An 18,361-nucleotide genomic window follows, 5' to 3' on the forward strand; every position below is an offset into this window, starting at 1 on the left:
GCATAACCCGCATTCCAGGCCACAGATCAAGGCCCGAAGGGGAAAAAAAGCCCAGATCAGGCAAGTGAAGAGGGGAAGGGGAACACCTCCCTCTCAAAAGCACAAAATGTGCTAAACAACAGAACTCAGAGAAAATACCGAAGGAAGGAAAAGATGAACTGAGAATGGTAGCAAGCTGCATAGCTAGCTAAGGACACCGCAGCGCTCCATCTCGTGCTGCAAGTGGCTGAGCAGAACTGGAATTGCAGCAGGTCCATCCCCTCCCTGCTTCCCCTCAGACTGGACCACAAGGACGTCTAGAGCGCAGGCCTGGACCAGCGGATATTGCTGGCAAGGTCTCCAAGCAGGAGTGCACATGCATGCACACCCGGACATGGAACACGTGTCGGGACGTTAGAGAAGTTTTAAAGGTCACTTTTGAAAATCTGGCGCTTCATCTCTGTGCTTAATTTTTCTAGCTGTAAAAACTGGAGAGTGGAACGTAAACATCGGTCAATGTCTCTGAAGTGCTTTGGAAACGTGTAGTGGCACCTCGCAGCTAAGTGTTGTTACAGCAGCTGGCTGAAAGCTTGGTGCACGGTGTTCCTCTCCCCACCATCCCCCTAAATCAATTCAGTTAGGGTACAAAATAATGGGCGCGCATATGTCGGTATCCCTGTAACCTTTGTTCCTTGAGTGTTAAGGTCTTGTAGACGCACCGAATTTCAAAATAAGCTATTTCAAAATAGAATCGAACTAAGATAAGCAAATTGCACAGCGCAAATTGCACATCTTATTTTGATATTAGGGTGCTGTGTAGACGTACCCGTAGAGAGCTGCTCTCATCAGGGTTTTATCATCTGTTCTCTTCCCACCATAGGCCAGAAAGAAACGTGAAGAGATTTCAGTGCAGTCTCACTGCTTTTTTCCTGCCTTCTTTAGGGAAAGACATCCGAGAATTAATTGCTAATAAATCCATGTGTCTTATGCACTATGGTGGCTGGATTCTAAGGGGTTCGTTAGCCTAGAAACGCTAGTAAAGCACAAGTGGTTTTGACCACGTGGGCAGTCGACTAGGGACTGCTCAGCATGCCCGCTCTACAGGCTCAGGAAGCTGGGTGAATACAAGACTGTAGTTTGTTTAAAAAAAAAAAAAAAAAAAAACAGTTCTGGATTTTGAAGGGCACCAGCTCTGCTCTTCCTCTTCGAGCAGGGTACTTACATTACAGCAGTTGAAGGTCAGCTGGAGAAAGTCAGGTGGACAATCTCCCACCATGTGCTGAAAGGCATCATAATCTAATCCAAAATTCTGCAGAAACAGAAAGAATAAAAAGAGTGGTCCTGATGCATATCTCCCCTCTATTTGACCCAATCATCTTCATTTCACAGGCTGCTACACAGAGTTATCAGAAATAACCATTAACACCACCCCTGCGAGCAGCCACAGAGAAAGGAGCATTGGTGAGAAAACCTCATGTATTGCAATGGGTAGATTAAATTTCCCCTGGGAATTATCTGGTAGAAGAAGCTTTCAGGAGAATAATTTGACTTCAAAGCCATTATTTTTAAGAACATCAGAACGGCCAGACTGGGTCAGACCAAAGGTCCATCTAGCCCAGTGTCCTGTCTGCTGACAATGACCAATGCCAGATGCCCCAGAGGAAGTGAACAGAAACAAGTAACCATCAAGCGATTCCTCTCCTGTCATCCATTTCCAGCCTCTGACAGACAGGCTAGGGACACCATTCCTACTCATCTTGGCTAATAAGTATTGATGGACCTAGCCTCCATGAATTTATCTTCCTGAACAAAGTCATAATTCCCATCTAGTATGCAATTTCTGCACAATTTGAATGTGTAACTGAATAGCTCTCAACTAAAGCAATAAAGCAAGAAAGGATTACGTGGAGACCCACTTGACAGACTGTGCCTCTACGATCACTACTTTTGTAAGACTATGATAAATTGTGTACAAAATATGCCTTATAAAGTACCATTTAAAAACTTATAACCTACTGAACATTATTGTTCTAGTAAAATTTGTCTAGCAGCATTGTATGAAAATTGTAAGATTTTACTGAATATCATTGCCGCAACATGTTCCAAGGTTAGAAAAGCAGCTCAAACAAATTCCTCAGAGACAAAAAGCTGGTCAGCACCTCAGTCAGGTGCCAGCATAATTAAACAGACAATTACCTGGGAAAATGGCAATTCTATGAACAAGAAATTTACATTTTGCCATGAAACAGCTGGGGGCTCCTGTGTGACAGACTGTTGCCTGTACCTCAGCTGGAGGAAATCCTCAAAGAGGAGAGAAAAGTAAAAGAATACAGGACAGTCAACATGTCGCCTTTCTCCTGCATTTCTCTTTCTTCATGGAAACAACAATGCTCGAAGAAACTGAACAGGTTGAAGGTCCTGGCTAGGAGACTTTCAGCCAGCAAAGACTCATGAGGTGAGAAAAGCTTTTGCTTTGAATATACTTAACTTGCTAAATTAGGTGTTAGTTTGCATTTCTTTGTAGCCAATTCTGAATTTTATGCCTCATTTTAATAATTTAAAATCTCTTTCTGTAGTTAGTAAATTTGTCTTGTTTTATCCAAACCACTGTCTCTTTGAAGTATTTGGGAACCTCCTTTTGGGATAACACGATTTGTGCACATCATCTTCTATTGTTGAAATAACAGACTTTCTACGCGCTTGTACTGCACACAACGAAAGAGCTGAGCAGTACACAGCAAACACATTTTTGGGGACAAGCCTGGGACTAGGAATTCACTGGTGTTGCCCTGCAATGTAACTCATGAGTGGTTAGACAGACCACTCATACTACTCATCTGGGAGGGATTTTGCACACAAGGGGCTGTGAGAGCAGGAGCAGGAGCACTTGTTCTCACAATGAAGCCATGTAAAAGACGCTCCAGGCTGGAGATCTGAGGATACACAGATGTCCATCTGTCCAGGTTGCACCCGAGGGAATGTCACGCCATGATTCATTTGTGACTGGTTGAATGGTTTCAATCAATACTAAAAATGTGACTCAACAGATCCCTCAACATCCAATGAAAACTCCAGGGATCCAGAAGAATGCCCTTTGACAGTGATCTGAGCACAAGCTGCTAACTAATCGGTCTCTCTTACTGCAGGGAAAAGAAGAAGACAGGAGGGAAGCAGGGAAGAGCAAGAATGCAAGTTGTGGGCACAGGATGGAGAAGAGGAAATAAACAAAGGTAAGAAGGAGAAAAACCCCAGCCATAACAGGGGCAATTAAGACAATAGGACATGGAGCCTGGAGATGAGAACGAAAAGGGAGGAAAGTGAAGAGAAAACTAACAGACAAATGAAAGAAAGTTAAGAAAAGAACAGGAAGCGTTTACAGACTGGGAAAGTCTGGCTGGGGGACACCGTGCAGGCAGAGTGAATGAGGGTCAGAAACAACTGCCAAAACCTGAAAGCTGATCAGGGAAGAGAATTAACCCTGTTTAAAATGTTTTGAATCACGTCTATGGGTTTAAAGTTAAGATTATTGGCTTCGTGTAGTTCCAGTGAGGCAATATTTAAAATTAAACACGCTACTTTTCAGAGTTGGCCCTCCCTCTGACAGCTTTGCAGTGCATTTTTTATACAAGGTGATTTTATGGCACATGGAAAGAGAATGGTGCTGTCTAGACTAATACAAAGGAATTTTTCATATGCAATAGTCATGTGGTTCTGCAAGCTCTATCATGTATAATTACAATGTTTGCCCATCCATTTATTCAAACCGTGTAAATGAATTGCATATTTAGTCTGTGAAGAAACAGGAAACTTTATTTTCATCACAGCCAACTGACAAAATGGTCAACTTTGCAATGTTTTGCTCTGGAACTACTTGTAAAATCATCAGGTCCCTTAAAAACACTCCCAACAAGGTCTCCAGTTCTGAAGGCAGACCCTGTACTTCACAGCATCTTAAGTTCTGAGCAGTGGTCAATTTTTCTGAACTAGAGAAGTGGGAGGGTTAGTCACAACTGTCCAAAGGTGACTAAGAACTACCTAACATACAGAGCCTGACCCAAAGCCAATAATGTCAATGGGAGCATTTGCACTGACTCCAAAGGATTCTGGATCAGGTTCATAGTTCTTAATACAGATAAAGCTAAAATAGGGATTGGGTCAAATTGTGATCCACAGCCTCGTTAATAAAACAGGAGCATCCCACAGAGAATGCTGGTCCCAGCATGCAGCATTCCAGCGTAATCCAGGATGGAGTGTTGTTTGCTGCAACTAGCATCCTCTTCAATCTGCCCCTCTGTATTACACAGGACCTGGCTGCCATCTGTCCCATGTTATGCCAATTAGGTGCAGCTCTTGGGCTTCTGGCAAGTTTCCAATGCAGTCTGCAGTTGGCGGAAGATTGAGTAACCCTGTGCTAAAAATGTGGTCTCAGTGCCATTCTTTTGTGAGCAGCTCTGCCAAAGGACAGATGATTTGTTAGAGGCCCCTGAACGGTAACAGCCATTCATCATGTCTTTGGAAGCAACGTGGCAATTATTAATGACCATTCCCCACCTCCCACAGCCCTTACACACACTCCCCACTTACCTCTGTGCGGGGGAGATAGTCCGGATCTGCCTGTATCCTGGCTATAATCTCACAGAGAATTATACCGTAGGAGAACACATCCGCCTGAGAGAAGGGAAAATAACCACATAGCTCATTATGGACACTAAGCTTTCTTATCTGCCAGTAGGTTTCTCCTGACCACAGGGTGTTTTTCAAAGGCTGACCAGAGCAGCCAGCCACCAGCAGAGCCTCACGATTGATAACCGACAGGAATATTTCCTGCATTTTCGTGTTGTGGAAACATGTTCCCAGTGCTGCTATTGCACCATGGCCAACAACAAAATTCCTTCACGGAGTGTAAAATGTGACTTCAGTCACTGCTGCCCTGGCAGCGTCCAGACAAGTGAAACTCTGCTCTCCTTTCACAATGCACTGTTCTGTCACAAGACAGGCTCATTTATCACTTGCTCACAGGGAGTCCAAGTTTCACAGATTCTTGCCAGCTGCTGTTTGCTCAAATTATAAACCTTGAGCAAACATGGAAGCCAGGTCTACAGAGCAGTAGCAAGGGGCCACCCCGTTCAGGATCAGCACGCACATGCCCCTGCCCAGATCTACACTACACATTTACGTTGCTCAGGGGCATAAAAAGCCACACCCCCGAGTGCTGCCATTAAGCTGGCTTAACCCCCAGTGTAGGCAGCACTATGTCAACAGGAGGGCTTCTGCTCTCAACTTCATTACCACCTCGCAGCAGCTGCTGATGGAAGCAGGTCTTCTGTTCGCATGGGTAGCGCCTTCACTCTGCGCTCTAGCTGCACTGGTGGGAAAGCTAACTTACAATTGCTTCCCCGTTAGCACTTTTTGCCCCAAAGAGATCAGGTGAAGTGGCCTTCTTAGGCTATGCCTACGCTTCTGCATACACCGGCAAAACTCACGTAGTTCAAGGTTTGAATATTCCACACCCCGTGTGACATAAGCGACACTGATACAAGCATTCATGCGCTTCTCCCACCAACATAACCTTAGCGAGTGGCTGGCAGCTTTTTTCTTTTATCAATGACAGCATCTGGTGACCGTGTGTCTTCACCAGATGCACTACAGCGCCGCAGCTGCATCAGTCCAGGTGTGCTGCTGCAGCCATGTAGACACTTGGCCCACATTAGAAACAATGCAGCCAAATACTAGTTAAAGAACTGGAAGTTTGACAGTACTTTGACGTGCTAATATCTGTGCCGCTGCTTCAGTTCTCAAACTGGGAGAAGGTGGGAGGACACAAGGCCCAGTGGTGTTGAATGCTGGTCGGGCGTGGACTTTACCACAGAGTGGTGTTCCGGGGAGGGAAAACAGCTAACAGGAATCTCTACAATGCCAAGTGGATAAAGCTGTACTAAGCAAAACTTGACTGAAAATATTGTTTTCTAGACCTCAGCCACTTCTTCTCCACTGATCTCCTTTGACAGAGCCATTTCCCAACGTTTCAAAACAAGGGAACTTACAAACATTTCTCTTATTAGTTTTCTCCCTTGAAGGTAGATCTTTTATTTATCAATTCAAAATCAAATTGCATAAGTACACAAGGACCACTTAATTCTAGGTAGGTTCCTACTGAGCTGTTGTCAGAATTGACACCTTGCTTCAAGCGTAGAAAACATTCTTTTACCCAACTCTGCTAAGGAGAAGTGCAGGAAGTCACCGTGGCAGGATAACTGTACAGTTCTTAATGTTTCCAAACCTCCAAAAGCTGCACTGAAAAGAAACAGCTGCTAATGACACTCATTTAAACATACCCACCTTTTCATTGTAAGGCTCATCTCGGAGAACTTCAGGTGCCATCCAGAAGGGTGACCCTACCACTGGAAGCTTCTCACTTTTCACATTCAAGGTGGAGGAGTGAAGAAGGGGGAGACAGAGAGAATGTTCAGAAAATTCAATGTTAAAACATTTCGTGAGCAGCTTTCAGCATACAAAAAATAGTGCAAGTGGTTCCCATAGCATTCATGTTGGATTCTGCTCTTTGACACACAGAAAGGACCTGAGAATCTAGGGACAGTTTCTGAAATAGCAGATAGTTTCTGTTGCTATTTGCTGAAACAGCTTTTATTTATTTCATTTTCTGTAAGCTCTAGACTCAATAGCCGGAAGTCTTTGGATGCGCTCAACAGCCAAGCTGTCAGAATAGGTCCTCTGACCTCTGCTGGAGCTCATAGAAATCTTCATTTTCAAGTACATCGTCAAGGAGGGAAAGACTTTTTTCTTGTCCTGTTGCATGACTGGAGGGCTCTCTGGGAGCCATTCTGAAAGATATTCCACCTGGTAAATCTCATCTCTGACAATATGTTGACTGGCTGTCAAGATTTAGGAAGTTTCTGCTCACCAGTCAGAAAGAAGTCAGTCTGGTCTGAGGCCCACTGTCACGTTACTGAATTTGAGGGAAGCAGCCAGATCACTGCTGCACCCATAGGTGGGGGTGCTGGCCCCAAAAAATGGTATAAAAGGGGGGCCATGTGGGGTGTTGAATAGGAGCTTACTGTCTGCTGATCCTATGTATGCTGTTCATGTGTTTGTATAATGTCTGTGTGTGCAATTATAAGCATGTACTTGTATGGATACTGAATATTTCCCTGCATGTGGTTGAGCATTGGGCAGGGCCTGGCCTGTGGACATACTAATTAGCGAGGCCCTGTGGGACAATGGCACTCGATGGGCCAAGGACACACCTAAAGAATCAGGGCTGACACCTGAGAGCTGCCAGCAGGGAACACAGAGATTGGCCGCTGGCCAGGTGACCTGCTGCAGCCAAGAAGAGACCAGGAAGGATGTATAAAGAGGCCATGTGGTCGACGCCATCTTGGTCTTCAGCTCAGCACTTCATCCCAGAGGCAGCACTGCAGGGATTGAAGAGCCCGAAAGACCTGTGGACCCATCCTGATCCTAGGATGCGCAACAAGAACTTTTAAACCAGCAGCTGTAACATCTCTGCTAGAGCCTGCATTGAGAACGGGGAGATTCGATGCATGTAATGTACTATTCCTTTAACAACCTTACTCTCCTGCTTTTCTTTATTGTAATAATAAAGCTTTAGATGTTAGATGCTAAAGGATTGGCCCAGCGTGATTTGTGGGTAAGGTCCAAAGGGTAAATTGACCAGGGATCTGTGGCTGGTTTCTTGGGACTGGACAGAACTTGTTCGGGGTAGGTGGGATTGGGTGCTAAGACCCCACACCTGAGTATGAGGCCCGGGGACATCTGGGGCACGGATATTGCTGGGGTGTCGGAGGGGTTTTGCTCGTGAGGCTTCAGGCAGGCAGCTGAAGCGCCCTGTGGGACTGGTTTGTGGCCTGTTTGGAGAGGTCACCAGTCTGGGGGCTGTAAGGAGCCCCGGATTTGAGCAATTCGCCCTGAGTGGACGCCCTTTGCTGTGCCCAGACACAGCCCGGTCTGTCACACCCACACAATAAATAAGAGCAAAATCCTTAAAATCCTTGCAAATTATTTCAAAAATTTCAAAAACCTCACAAAGTGCAGTTATATGGCAAATCCCCCCGCTGAGCAAAAGCTAGGAGTCGTCGTCAATAGAGGTGATTTTAATTTGTATTGCTCTGATTTACAATACTTCCGTGCAGATGGAAACCGCAGTCTTGTCCAGCGATGAACACAAACAGCAGCAGCACAAGCTTGCTGTAATGCTGATTGTGACGAACCACTTCTAACAACTGAGCCTTGGAGGCAAGTGAGATCTACATTCTGTGGCACAGCCTCTGGAGTCTTAGGGCAGAGCAGTCAGTAAATGGGACATTACATGGCTGCATCATTCACATTTGAAAAACTAGAGTTTGAATTAAAAATGAATATTGAAATCCACCCAGTAACTGCTGTGTTAATTATTTTGATACCAAGTTACACGTTGCATTTATTTTAGGCTATTCCTACATTCTTGGTTTTCAGTGCATCTCAAAACAATGTGTGCTGACAGAACATCACTGCACCACCACCTTGAAAAGAGCAAGAGAAGCTTGAAGTCTGGTGATTTGGTAATAGTCTGCTCAGGCTTTTAGCACCTGAAGGAATTGGAGGTAGTGTGGGATTGGGAAATAAACAGAGGATTTTCCCACTGAATTTATCAGCAGTAGAAAAAAAATTAATAGCCTTGACATTTAAACTGCTGTTTATAATATTCCGAGTCAGCACCTGATTGAGATGAATGGGGAGCTTCACAATTCCCTGAGCTATTGTTTTAGATTGTTTGCAGTCTCAGTAAGACAGTACTTGTTCACGTTCATGACGTTTTTCATATAGCCATATAGGCTAGAAGCTATTTGAGTTAAAAGCTTAGATTCGGAGGCATAATTTTTTGGCAAATTCCATGGCCCCAGAATCCTGGGAGACACAGGACTACATACAGATAGGGCAATAGCTCCATCAAATCCTTGGCCTCTATACCAGATGTGTATAAAAACAGGCAAGATGCCAACTGTGATGGTGTTTTGTGAGATTCAGTCCCTTGTTCATTCCTCAAATGCACTGAGATTATCTCATTCCACAACAGGCCAACCCACTATCAGATGGAAATGCTTCTTGGTTACAACCCTGAATTGCAACTACTAGTCCAAGGCGAAGAGAGACTCATGTTGTAATGTTTTTGAACACTGACTGTAAGAAGCAGCTGATTAAAACAGCTGGACTCACTGAAGAGAGCACTCAGACAAATAACCCAGATTCAGAATGATGGGCAGTTCTTTACAAAAAATCCAAATAAAAATTCAACACTTGCTTTGGAGACCTATTGAAATGTCTGGGCAAGCTCTCATCATTGGAACATTGAAAGAAAAAGTGCCACTATCAATCAAAGCTGTGTACTGTAATTAAGAACTTAGAGTGGTTACCCATCTCCATTTAGCTTGTAGCTGCAGACTGAAATCAGAAGAAAACGTAACAACGTGCCCTCGGGCATTCAGCTCCTTAGATCATAGTCATCTTTAGGCAGCACAGTCTTACTCTTGAATGTAATTAGTACTGAAGAATCCACATACCTGTAATCAGGGATTTTCTCAGCTAACCCAAAGTCTCCCACCACTGCAGAGTAACCATTTTCATCGTGCCTTATTAAACAATTCTAAATGTAAAGAGAAAGGAGGAAAGTTTAACATTGTCTGGGTTTAAATTCCACATTGTTTTCAAATTTGCAGCAAGATTTTGAAAGCTTATTTTAAAAGATACTCATTTGTGAAAGACTGTTTTTGTTTGTGCCCAACTATACACCAAAGTCAGGCATTTGCCAGTCAATGATACAAGTGATGTAACCAGCCCTATATTTTGTTAATAATTTCCTCAAATTTGCTGAGGCAACAGACATCCAGGGGCAGCAAGTATCTAGGCTTCAGCAAGAGCTAATATAATTTCGTTCCTATATCAGTAAAATCTGAAATAAACATTAAAATCTGAAATAAACACAAACTCCCTTGCAATTCTCTACAGTGTGTGCCAGGACTTTAACACAAACACCGATTAGTACAGTTTAAAGTACATGAGAAAAGCATGATCTTTAAATATTTTCATGGTTAATTTTGATTAAATTAACCACTTACAACACTGTATTTTAAAAGTACTGGTTGATTTACACTATAAGTTTCCTGTTGAAAATTAGATACAGGAAACAATGTGCTAAGTCTCAAATAAAGTCAAATACATAGTCAGTCCCATTGCACATTTAAAGGATGTAGTTGGTTGGAAATAACTAATCAGGGACTTAGCATCTTTTCCTTCCTAAAATCCCCATTGAGCAAAACATTTAAGCATCTAGGTATGCTCTATTTGGTGCTTGGTCCTGCTGTGATGGCAGGGGACTGGACTTGTCGATCTCTCGAGCTCCCTTCCAGTTCTCATATTCTGTGATTCTTTTGTGCTTAGTACGAACGTTAGCATATAGCCATTTAAACAATTAATCCATAAGCCTAATCCAAATGACTATACGCAACCTTCCCACCCCTTGCTGCCTCTGTATCAGAGACAGAAAGACTTAGGGTTGGCAGGTGTCCGGTATTTGCAGCTTCTGTCTGGTAAAAAAAAAAAAAAACAGAAAATACTAGACGTAAAACATTAGGGTTTTTTTGCTCAACCAATTTTTTCCCCGCCATGTTTGGTATTTTTTGTGAAACTATCTGGCAACCCTTGCAAGTTGGGGTGGGGTAGCTGGAGCCAGTGCTTGGGGGAAGCCGGCTTAAAAGCTGTCCTCCCCCCAGCACCACGGAGCCGCTTGTTCCACCCACCCTGCACTGCTGCCACTATCAGAGGCTGCAGTGCGGGAAGGGGGGGCGGGATGCCAGCGCAGCCTCCGTCTGTGGAGCGCTCAGGCCCCTTGCTGACAGGGACTGATGTTGCCCCACACTGCTGCCTCTGTATCAGAGAAAGCAGCATGGGGTGGCAGGTGGGAGCCAGTCTGCATGGGGAGCTGATTTTTAAACAGGCTCCTCTCATGGAGAGGCTCCACCTGCCACCCCATGCTACTGCCTCTGATACAGAAGCAACAGCGCAGAGTGGCAGGTGACTCCCTGGGAGTGGAGCCAGGAGCTCACTGGCTGCCGTGGAGAGTATCTTAGAAACCGTGTAACCACTAAAAATGGTTGTAGCTACATGACTACTAAAATACACAATATCAACATCCCTAGTGCTTAGCTGATGCAGGACCTGTAGCACTGCAGCACAGGCAGTGTTTTGGGGGAGAAAATGAATGCAAGAATCAGCAAGGTATCTTCCTCATTCTTCAAAGAAAGAATTTCCAACTGATTTCTGTTTTTTCCTCGGTTTCTCTGACCTCATTTTGCCTTCCTCCCTGCAGAAAAATGTATTCCACTTCTGCATTCCTGGTTTGGTCCCACCCACAGAAAGATACACTGGGCAGCAATAACTAGCAATGCCTCTGCCGAAATCCCCAGCGTGGCACCTTGCAGTATCAGCTAGTATCAGGAAACTCACTTTGCTAACTTTATAGTGCTTGGATGCACAAAAAACTTGTCACCGACCCCCATCATATTATCTTGTCTGAGGGAATAACTGATGTACCACAGATACCCGCATGCACATTTCTGCAGATATAGATGTGGATACAAATTTTGTATGTAGAATCCTGCAAATTTGTGACTGTCTACTTTATATACGCAAATATCTGCAGACACGGATAGTTTTTGCAGATGCAGATACCACTTTTGTATCTGCACAAGGCTCTAGTGATTTCCTGGTCTGAAAGATTGAGTCCAGGTCACCACTGATTACATACTCAGAGCTGGCACTAGCCCAGTCCATAAAGTAAATACATTTCTCCTCCTTCTGATTAAAAGATTAAATATGTTGCTCTCATGAACATGCAGTGAAAATGCTCAACGGTGCACCTTAGATTCCTAGTTCCAAAGTCCTATTTGTTTAACTTGACTAAAGTATAATAAAGTTTGCTTTGAGATTCATCCATTTTTACAAGTGTAAGTGAACCACACTGACCCAAAGTGCACTACAGAGTCTCAGCTGTGGCCTTTGTTATCACCTATCAAAGAACACATTCATTCAGCTAGCCTGCGTTTAAACATTTGTTTACTGTAAAATGCATTTAAACCCTAGAGGGATAAAACATTTCTCAACTTTTACTGTAAACATTCAAGCTGAGGTGGAATTTCATTGTATTCTGAACAGAAATAAGCATGTGCTGACATTACAAAGTTCACCAGTACAATTCCTTCCCAAGGTAGATGCAATGAAATGTCACGCTTGAATTGTATCAGATATTCAAAGATCAAATTTCAAAACGAATGTCAGGTTTTAAAAAAATGGTATTCAAGACATTCCAACAAGTCTTCTAACCATTTCAATTATTCACAGTAAAGGAATTTTTAAAATTAGTTTTTGCTTCTTGCCATCAATACCGATTGTTTTTCCTTGTTGCATTTCACTATTTGGTCAGTGAGAAAGGATTAATCTGTTTCACCTTCTTGCATTCATGCAATAGCACAATGCACCAAAATACAATTTTCAAATACTTCAGGAGAACATGGAATCCGAACAAAAACTGTTTTCATTGGAATTAAAAATATATGGAAACATTTCTACTGAGTCTAGGTTTTGCAAAAACTTGCTTTTAAAACCAAAAAACCCTAAACCACAGGTCAATGCCAACATAACAGGGCGCCTTTGTAAATTCCTCATTGCCCTGGTCACAACCAGTCCTTATACCAAAATATCTACTAACTCTCAGTTTAAGGAAGTTACTTAATGAAGAGGTACAAGCATTTTTAATCAACCTCAAGTCCCAAGTGCAACATTAAATGATTACCTATCAGCCGCATGGGTCATACATAATCGGATACACGTAACAGAACAGCCTGCAGGTGATGTTTGTTTACAGCTTGTGACGGCGCGTTGGGGTCCCCCGTCTCCTGCACCCCAAAATGGCACAGACTGCACCAGCCAGTAGAATTGAGGAAGTTTATTGCCTCTCCAGGATACAGCACAGCACAGATGTAGTCTGGTCACAGAGCTGGGCTAGGATGCCTCAGGCCCCCTTGAGTTGGGGGGAGACTGGGCCCCTAAACTCCAGCTCCTCTCCCTAGGCTGTCTCATCCATCCTCACAGACAGCCACCAACCAACTAACCAACTTCCAGCCCTGCCCCCCAGCCAGGGCAGCATTCCACCTTCCTTTGTTCCTCTCCATGGGGGGTGTCTGGCCCCTGGCTCAACAAGTTTGGCATTACCTCTGCCTAGCGAGGTTTTCCCTGCTGGGTCTTGCTCCAGACAGCAGGGGTCACCACAGCCCAGCAAGTACCCCCACTACGTCACACAGCTATAAACCCACATTGATGTGGCACAAGCTGCAAAAACTTGCAGACTGAGTCCTCTGACACAGAGGGCTTTTTGAGACAGGGGCCTTTTAAAAAGGGAAGCGGGGCAGGCACTATAAGACACTAGCCGCACCTTTCAGCTCTGTGTTGGACAGTTTTGTGGGTGAACCAGTACATAAGACATTAGGAGTATTTTGAGGTCTCAGATTTTACAAACAAAACATTTATCATCAACTGTGCTGCTACACTGCATTGCTCAGGGTTAACTCTGAACTCTTACATTTCCTTGCTTTTGGTGGAAGTCCAAGACCTTCTCTAGCAGGGAAAGCAGCGCTGGTAGACCTAAGGGGTAGTTTTACACAAGACAGGTGTGACTACACTGCCCAAAAGGTGTGTTCTTAACTCAGGTTGCAATACCAGAGAAGCCAATGTAACCCAAGTTCTAACTTGGGCTAGCAACCCACATTCAAGCACATGGGACTGCCAGGGTTGTACTCAAACCACTTGACCACATTGAAAGCAGAGTTGCTATGTTTTCAACTGTTATTTTAACCCAAGTTCTCTCAGCTCAGGTTAGTCCACACTGTTTTTGGTTGTGGAGACATACCTAGGGATTTAATAGTGTACTCAATTAACTGATAAGCAAAAGCGTATAGGTTAATGCTCTAGATTCCACACATTTGTCCCCAGCCCCTTGCCAGTAAACTTTTTAGCAGGCTGGCCAGCAGCTCAGCTCAGCTCAGCTCAGTCTCCAGCTTGCACTGGGTCCGGGACCTAGCCCTACTGCAGCCTACCTCAGTTCTGGCTTGCACTGGGTCCGGGAGCTCAGACCCACCTCCCCACTCGACAGAGGCTGCTGCCACTCCACGCTGATGCTGCTGTCTCAGACGCAGCAGCACAGGGTAGCAGACAGCTGGACTGCGAGAGGAGCTGGTTTTTAAACTGGCTCCCCTCATGGACCAGCTCCCGCCTGGCACCCCACACTGCTGTCTCTGATACAGAGGCAGCAGCGTGAGGTGGCAAGAGGCTCCTTGGGATGGGGCCGGAGCGCACTAGCTGCCAGCCCCACCCCCAGGGACTATAGACTAGTCGACTAACTGATAATTCATGAGGTTAATAGACTATTCAATTAACGGATATTTAACATCCCTAGACATGCCTACAGTTCAACTCATATGAACACACTTATTTCTGTACAAAACTGGCTTTTTTGGTGCTGCTTAAGTCAATTGGGGACAAGTGAACTATGACATTCAGCCCAAAATAAGAATGTTCATTTGGGGGTGGGCATAGTTTAATTGAAACCTGTGCAAGTTTGTTTGTAGGCAAGCCCTGAGTCTTCAAACTCCACCTGCAGTGAAAATCTGGACCTGCTGAAATCAATGAGTACTTTGCTATTGATTTCCATGGAGCCAGGATTTCACCCCTAGAATTGAATGGTGTTATGTCAAACAACTAAATGGTTTTCTGAAAAAACCAGCATCCTCACTGATATGCTTCACTCTGTGCCTTCATACTTGGGGCCAGACCTCAGACAAGATGTTAGGAATATTCTCAGCACCACTGAGTGCATCTTCATCCATCATTGGAACTGGTGTGCTGCAGAGGCAGTCCACACTGCGAGCAAGATAGTTCATGAGACCTTTGGTGCAATTATTTAAAAGGCTCCTGCAGGTACCACAATAATAAGCATGGAGTGATGTGCACTCTGAATGCAGTGCCTCTGCATGCACTCAACTTCCAAATTAATTTAAGATAAACACAAGATACAGGAACCAGAAGGAGGAAGTCTGTAGGATGGGCCCGCAGTGGGAAAAATGACTAAGTTAAAACAGAGAAACTGTAGGAAAGGAAAGTGCACCCGCAGAGTGCGCTTACTCTAACAACTGAGCAAGCTGTGACTGCTCAGGAGTAGGCGAAGAAAAGCAATCACATCGGTGAGAAGAACTTTTATGCCAAGTTCCACTAATAAAACACAGAGTTCAAACCCCTTTCTAATAGAAAGGCTGACAGCAGAAATAGCCAGTGAAACAAATGCCAGGCAGCTTTACAATATGGCCTTTAAGAAAACTCTTCCAACCTACCACTATTTGTGTCAGATGCAATGCAATAAAACAAATTCTCTATGTTTTCTTGTGGGACTTCTCCATCAAGAGACACATTGTTTCTTTTGGTGATTTACACAACCCAACACCACCAGATTTAATTATTTTTTTTAATGGGGAGACTTCAGTCCTTGCTGAGACAGTCACTTCAATAAAAGAAAGGAACTCTACATCAAAAAGGGCTAACATAGCTGTTTATGCGGAGACAGATGTGAGAGAATACAGAGGCTCCTTTGTCTATTACAGGAGGTTAATATCTGTTTTGCATAGCACAATCCTACAACGGCAAATACAACATTCTATTTGCCATTTTTCATAAACATTTATGGGAAGAGATTCACAAACTTCAGAGTTAAAACTAAGTGGTTCGGAGCAAATGTCTCCATCATTTAATTTTCACTTTGACATAGAATGAGTCAAGTACATATAGAAAAATTCAGGAATGTTACTCATTCACAACCCTATGATGACTGCTACTTAGTTAAAAATATTAAGAAGCCAATTTGGATGTCAGCTGGTTTTAAAAAGCCATTCTGTCAGTATCAAAAAAAACCAACAACAACAACAACAACAGAAAAATGTCAATGCTCACCCTGAAGTGTAAAGTCCCAATACAATAGACAATGTTTAAAATTACAGCATGTTTTCCAAAGGACAATTTCAACGGAGCCAAAAATAACATTTTGCATTTAAATAAGATTATACCAAAGCTACAATTATTAGAAATATTCACATGCACAGAGTTGTCTTTCAGTGTGAACATTCCCCCTGCAGTGTTGGAGTCCAAATTAGGATCACATTCCCCCCCCTCCCTTGCTGCCTCTGTATCAGAAGCAGCAAAGTGGGGGGAGGAAAGCAGGCACTGGTGCTGGGGGGAGCCAGCTTAAAAGTTGCCCCCCCCCCAACACTGACTCCGTGGTGCCGCCTGCCCTCCTTGCACAGGAGGGAGCAGGTGAGAGGGAGCGCTGCAGTGGTATAGATTTGGGTGAGGGAGTGGCTTGCAATAGCCATGCATGGAGATTAGCCCTATGGGCTTTTCATGTTTCTATACTCTGCCTTGGCCTCTCTCATGTTCACACATTCCAGCCACGATCTGAAAACAGCTTGGGAGAGAGGAAGGGGGTTACTGCTGCTCTGATCTCCTAACTTCTGAGGGAGCTCAAGTGAAACTCTTGTCCTAAATCTGCCTCTCGCTCATCTCTCTGCACACAGCACTGAGCTCCCTACTCTGAATCTCCCTCCAGGAGATATGTTCTGTTCTGTGGCTTCTCCCACTCTGTACATGGAAGGGAGCATAAATAATCCTGCATTTTAAAATGTAATTTAAAAAATTCCATATTTTCACTCCATTTTTGTGGGCTTACCAGGATTAATATACTGCCACACACCACACTACTGCCAGAATAGTTCACGCTCCTGCTATCAGACTCAATGGAGTGAACCACATGTAGCTATCTATGTTGATTTCCACACTATGAAAGGAATAAGAATTTAAGGTTTGCCAAAAGGAAAACAAGGAAAATATCTGCAGGGGAATCCACCCATGCCAAATTCCTTCAGCATTACTGTAAGACAGCCGCCTTATTAAAAGTAATTCTTGTGGGATATTTTGCACTGAGTTCTTGCCCCAGTTAAGCATAGTTGGGAAAGGAAGAAGAAACTGCTTCATTGTAACTGACGTGTAATCTTATTCACAGCAGACTCCAGTGGATTTCTGGAAACCGCATTCCCTTATCCTCCTTGCCTGCTTGGGTGTTTGTAAACATTCTGAATCCCTTGTCTTTATCCTCATTTAACGTATACGGATCATCATGCCCAAATAAGAACACAGCGCTGGAGAGACGAACAATTAAAAACAACGTTAAAAATGTGCTCTCTCTCAACCCATGTATACGCAACGTAAGCCATGCTATGGGGTTTCTATTCGGAGGCTAAAGCATGTCACATCTTTCCTGATCATGCAGTACCCTACTCATTAGTATGGATGCCTATTCCTGGCACTATTCCAAAGTCATCTAAATATCACAGGATGTTAGCCATGCAGTAGCCAAAAGGCTGATGTGCATCTGCTGCAGTTAGGCATTTTAACTGTATCATGAATAGGGGGAGTGCTGACTAGCACCCGGTGACTAAGGGGTAACTCAGGTACCTAGCAAAGGTGTCAGGCCGGGGGGCAGGAAGAGCCAATCAAGATAAAGGGTTGAAATTTTAATTGGATACAGGTTCCCTGCCTGCTTTCTTTGTGTGGGAGAGTTACACCAGGAGTTGAGACACAGACAGAATGGTTTAAACCCAGGCAGGACGACCATGCTCCCACAGAATTCAGGGCATGGGAGCATACTGAACAAAGAGAACATCAAAAGTGAGTACCAGGGAATGAGAGTCCAGTCACGTTCAGGGTAATTTTTCTTTATTTTGTGGTTTGATTTGAACGGCTGTGTGTGAATCGCTGCCTCCCCTTCCCGTTTACTTCCATCTAAGCATTGCACCAAGACTTTTTTCCCCTCTGGTTTTTAATTTGTTTTCCTTAGTTGTGCTGTACATCTAGCAACCAAGTCTGCTTTATCAAGTCTCTTTTGTTTTGTAATAAAAATCACTTCTTTTAAAGGTGAGGATTTGATTGTGTACTGGAAGGTCTGTCTGCCTATATTTGCATGCCTCTGACTGAGAGGTCCGCTACCAGTCTGCAGCTTGTTTTTCCTCTTTTCTTTTTCAAGCTCTTTTGAGGCAAAAGAGCTGGGGTACCCGAGGGTGGTTTCAAGTGTTTACCCGTTTTTTTTAGGGATCAAAAGCACTTGATGGTGTCAGCAAATTCTCCAAAATCTGTGTATTAGGATTTTGGAGGGGGGAAGTAACCAGTGCCTCTAGAGGCAAGGTTTTGAAGCTCTCAAGGGCCCCCATCTTCT

The 18,361-nt window shown here is 44.0% G+C and overlaps 1 protein-coding gene across 1 annotated transcript in view; it reads right to left on the bottom strand.

Moving 5' to 3' along the window:
• Nucleotides 1-18,361, bottom strand: part of TESK2 (testis associated actin remodelling kinase 2) — a 120,726-nt gene that overhangs the window by 13,368 nt on the left and 88,997 nt on the right. Inside the window, exons 6-9 of the mRNA XM_075935868.1 lie at nucleotides 9,558-9,640; nucleotides 6,319-6,394; nucleotides 4,564-4,647; nucleotides 1,202-1,288 (exon numbers count right to left, since the gene is read on the bottom strand). Coding sequence (XP_075791983.1) covers nucleotides 1,202-1,288; nucleotides 4,564-4,647; nucleotides 6,319-6,394; nucleotides 9,558-9,640 — 330 coding nt within the window. The remainder of the gene's footprint in view (nucleotides 1-1,201; nucleotides 1,289-4,563; nucleotides 4,648-6,318; nucleotides 6,395-9,557; nucleotides 9,641-18,361) is intronic.

This window comes from Pelodiscus sinensis, chromosome 9 (genome assembly GCF_049634645.1).
Source record: "Pelodiscus sinensis isolate JC-2024 chromosome 9, ASM4963464v1, whole genome shotgun sequence".
Taxonomy (NCBI): Eukaryota; Metazoa; Chordata; order Testudines; family Trionychidae; genus Pelodiscus; species Pelodiscus sinensis.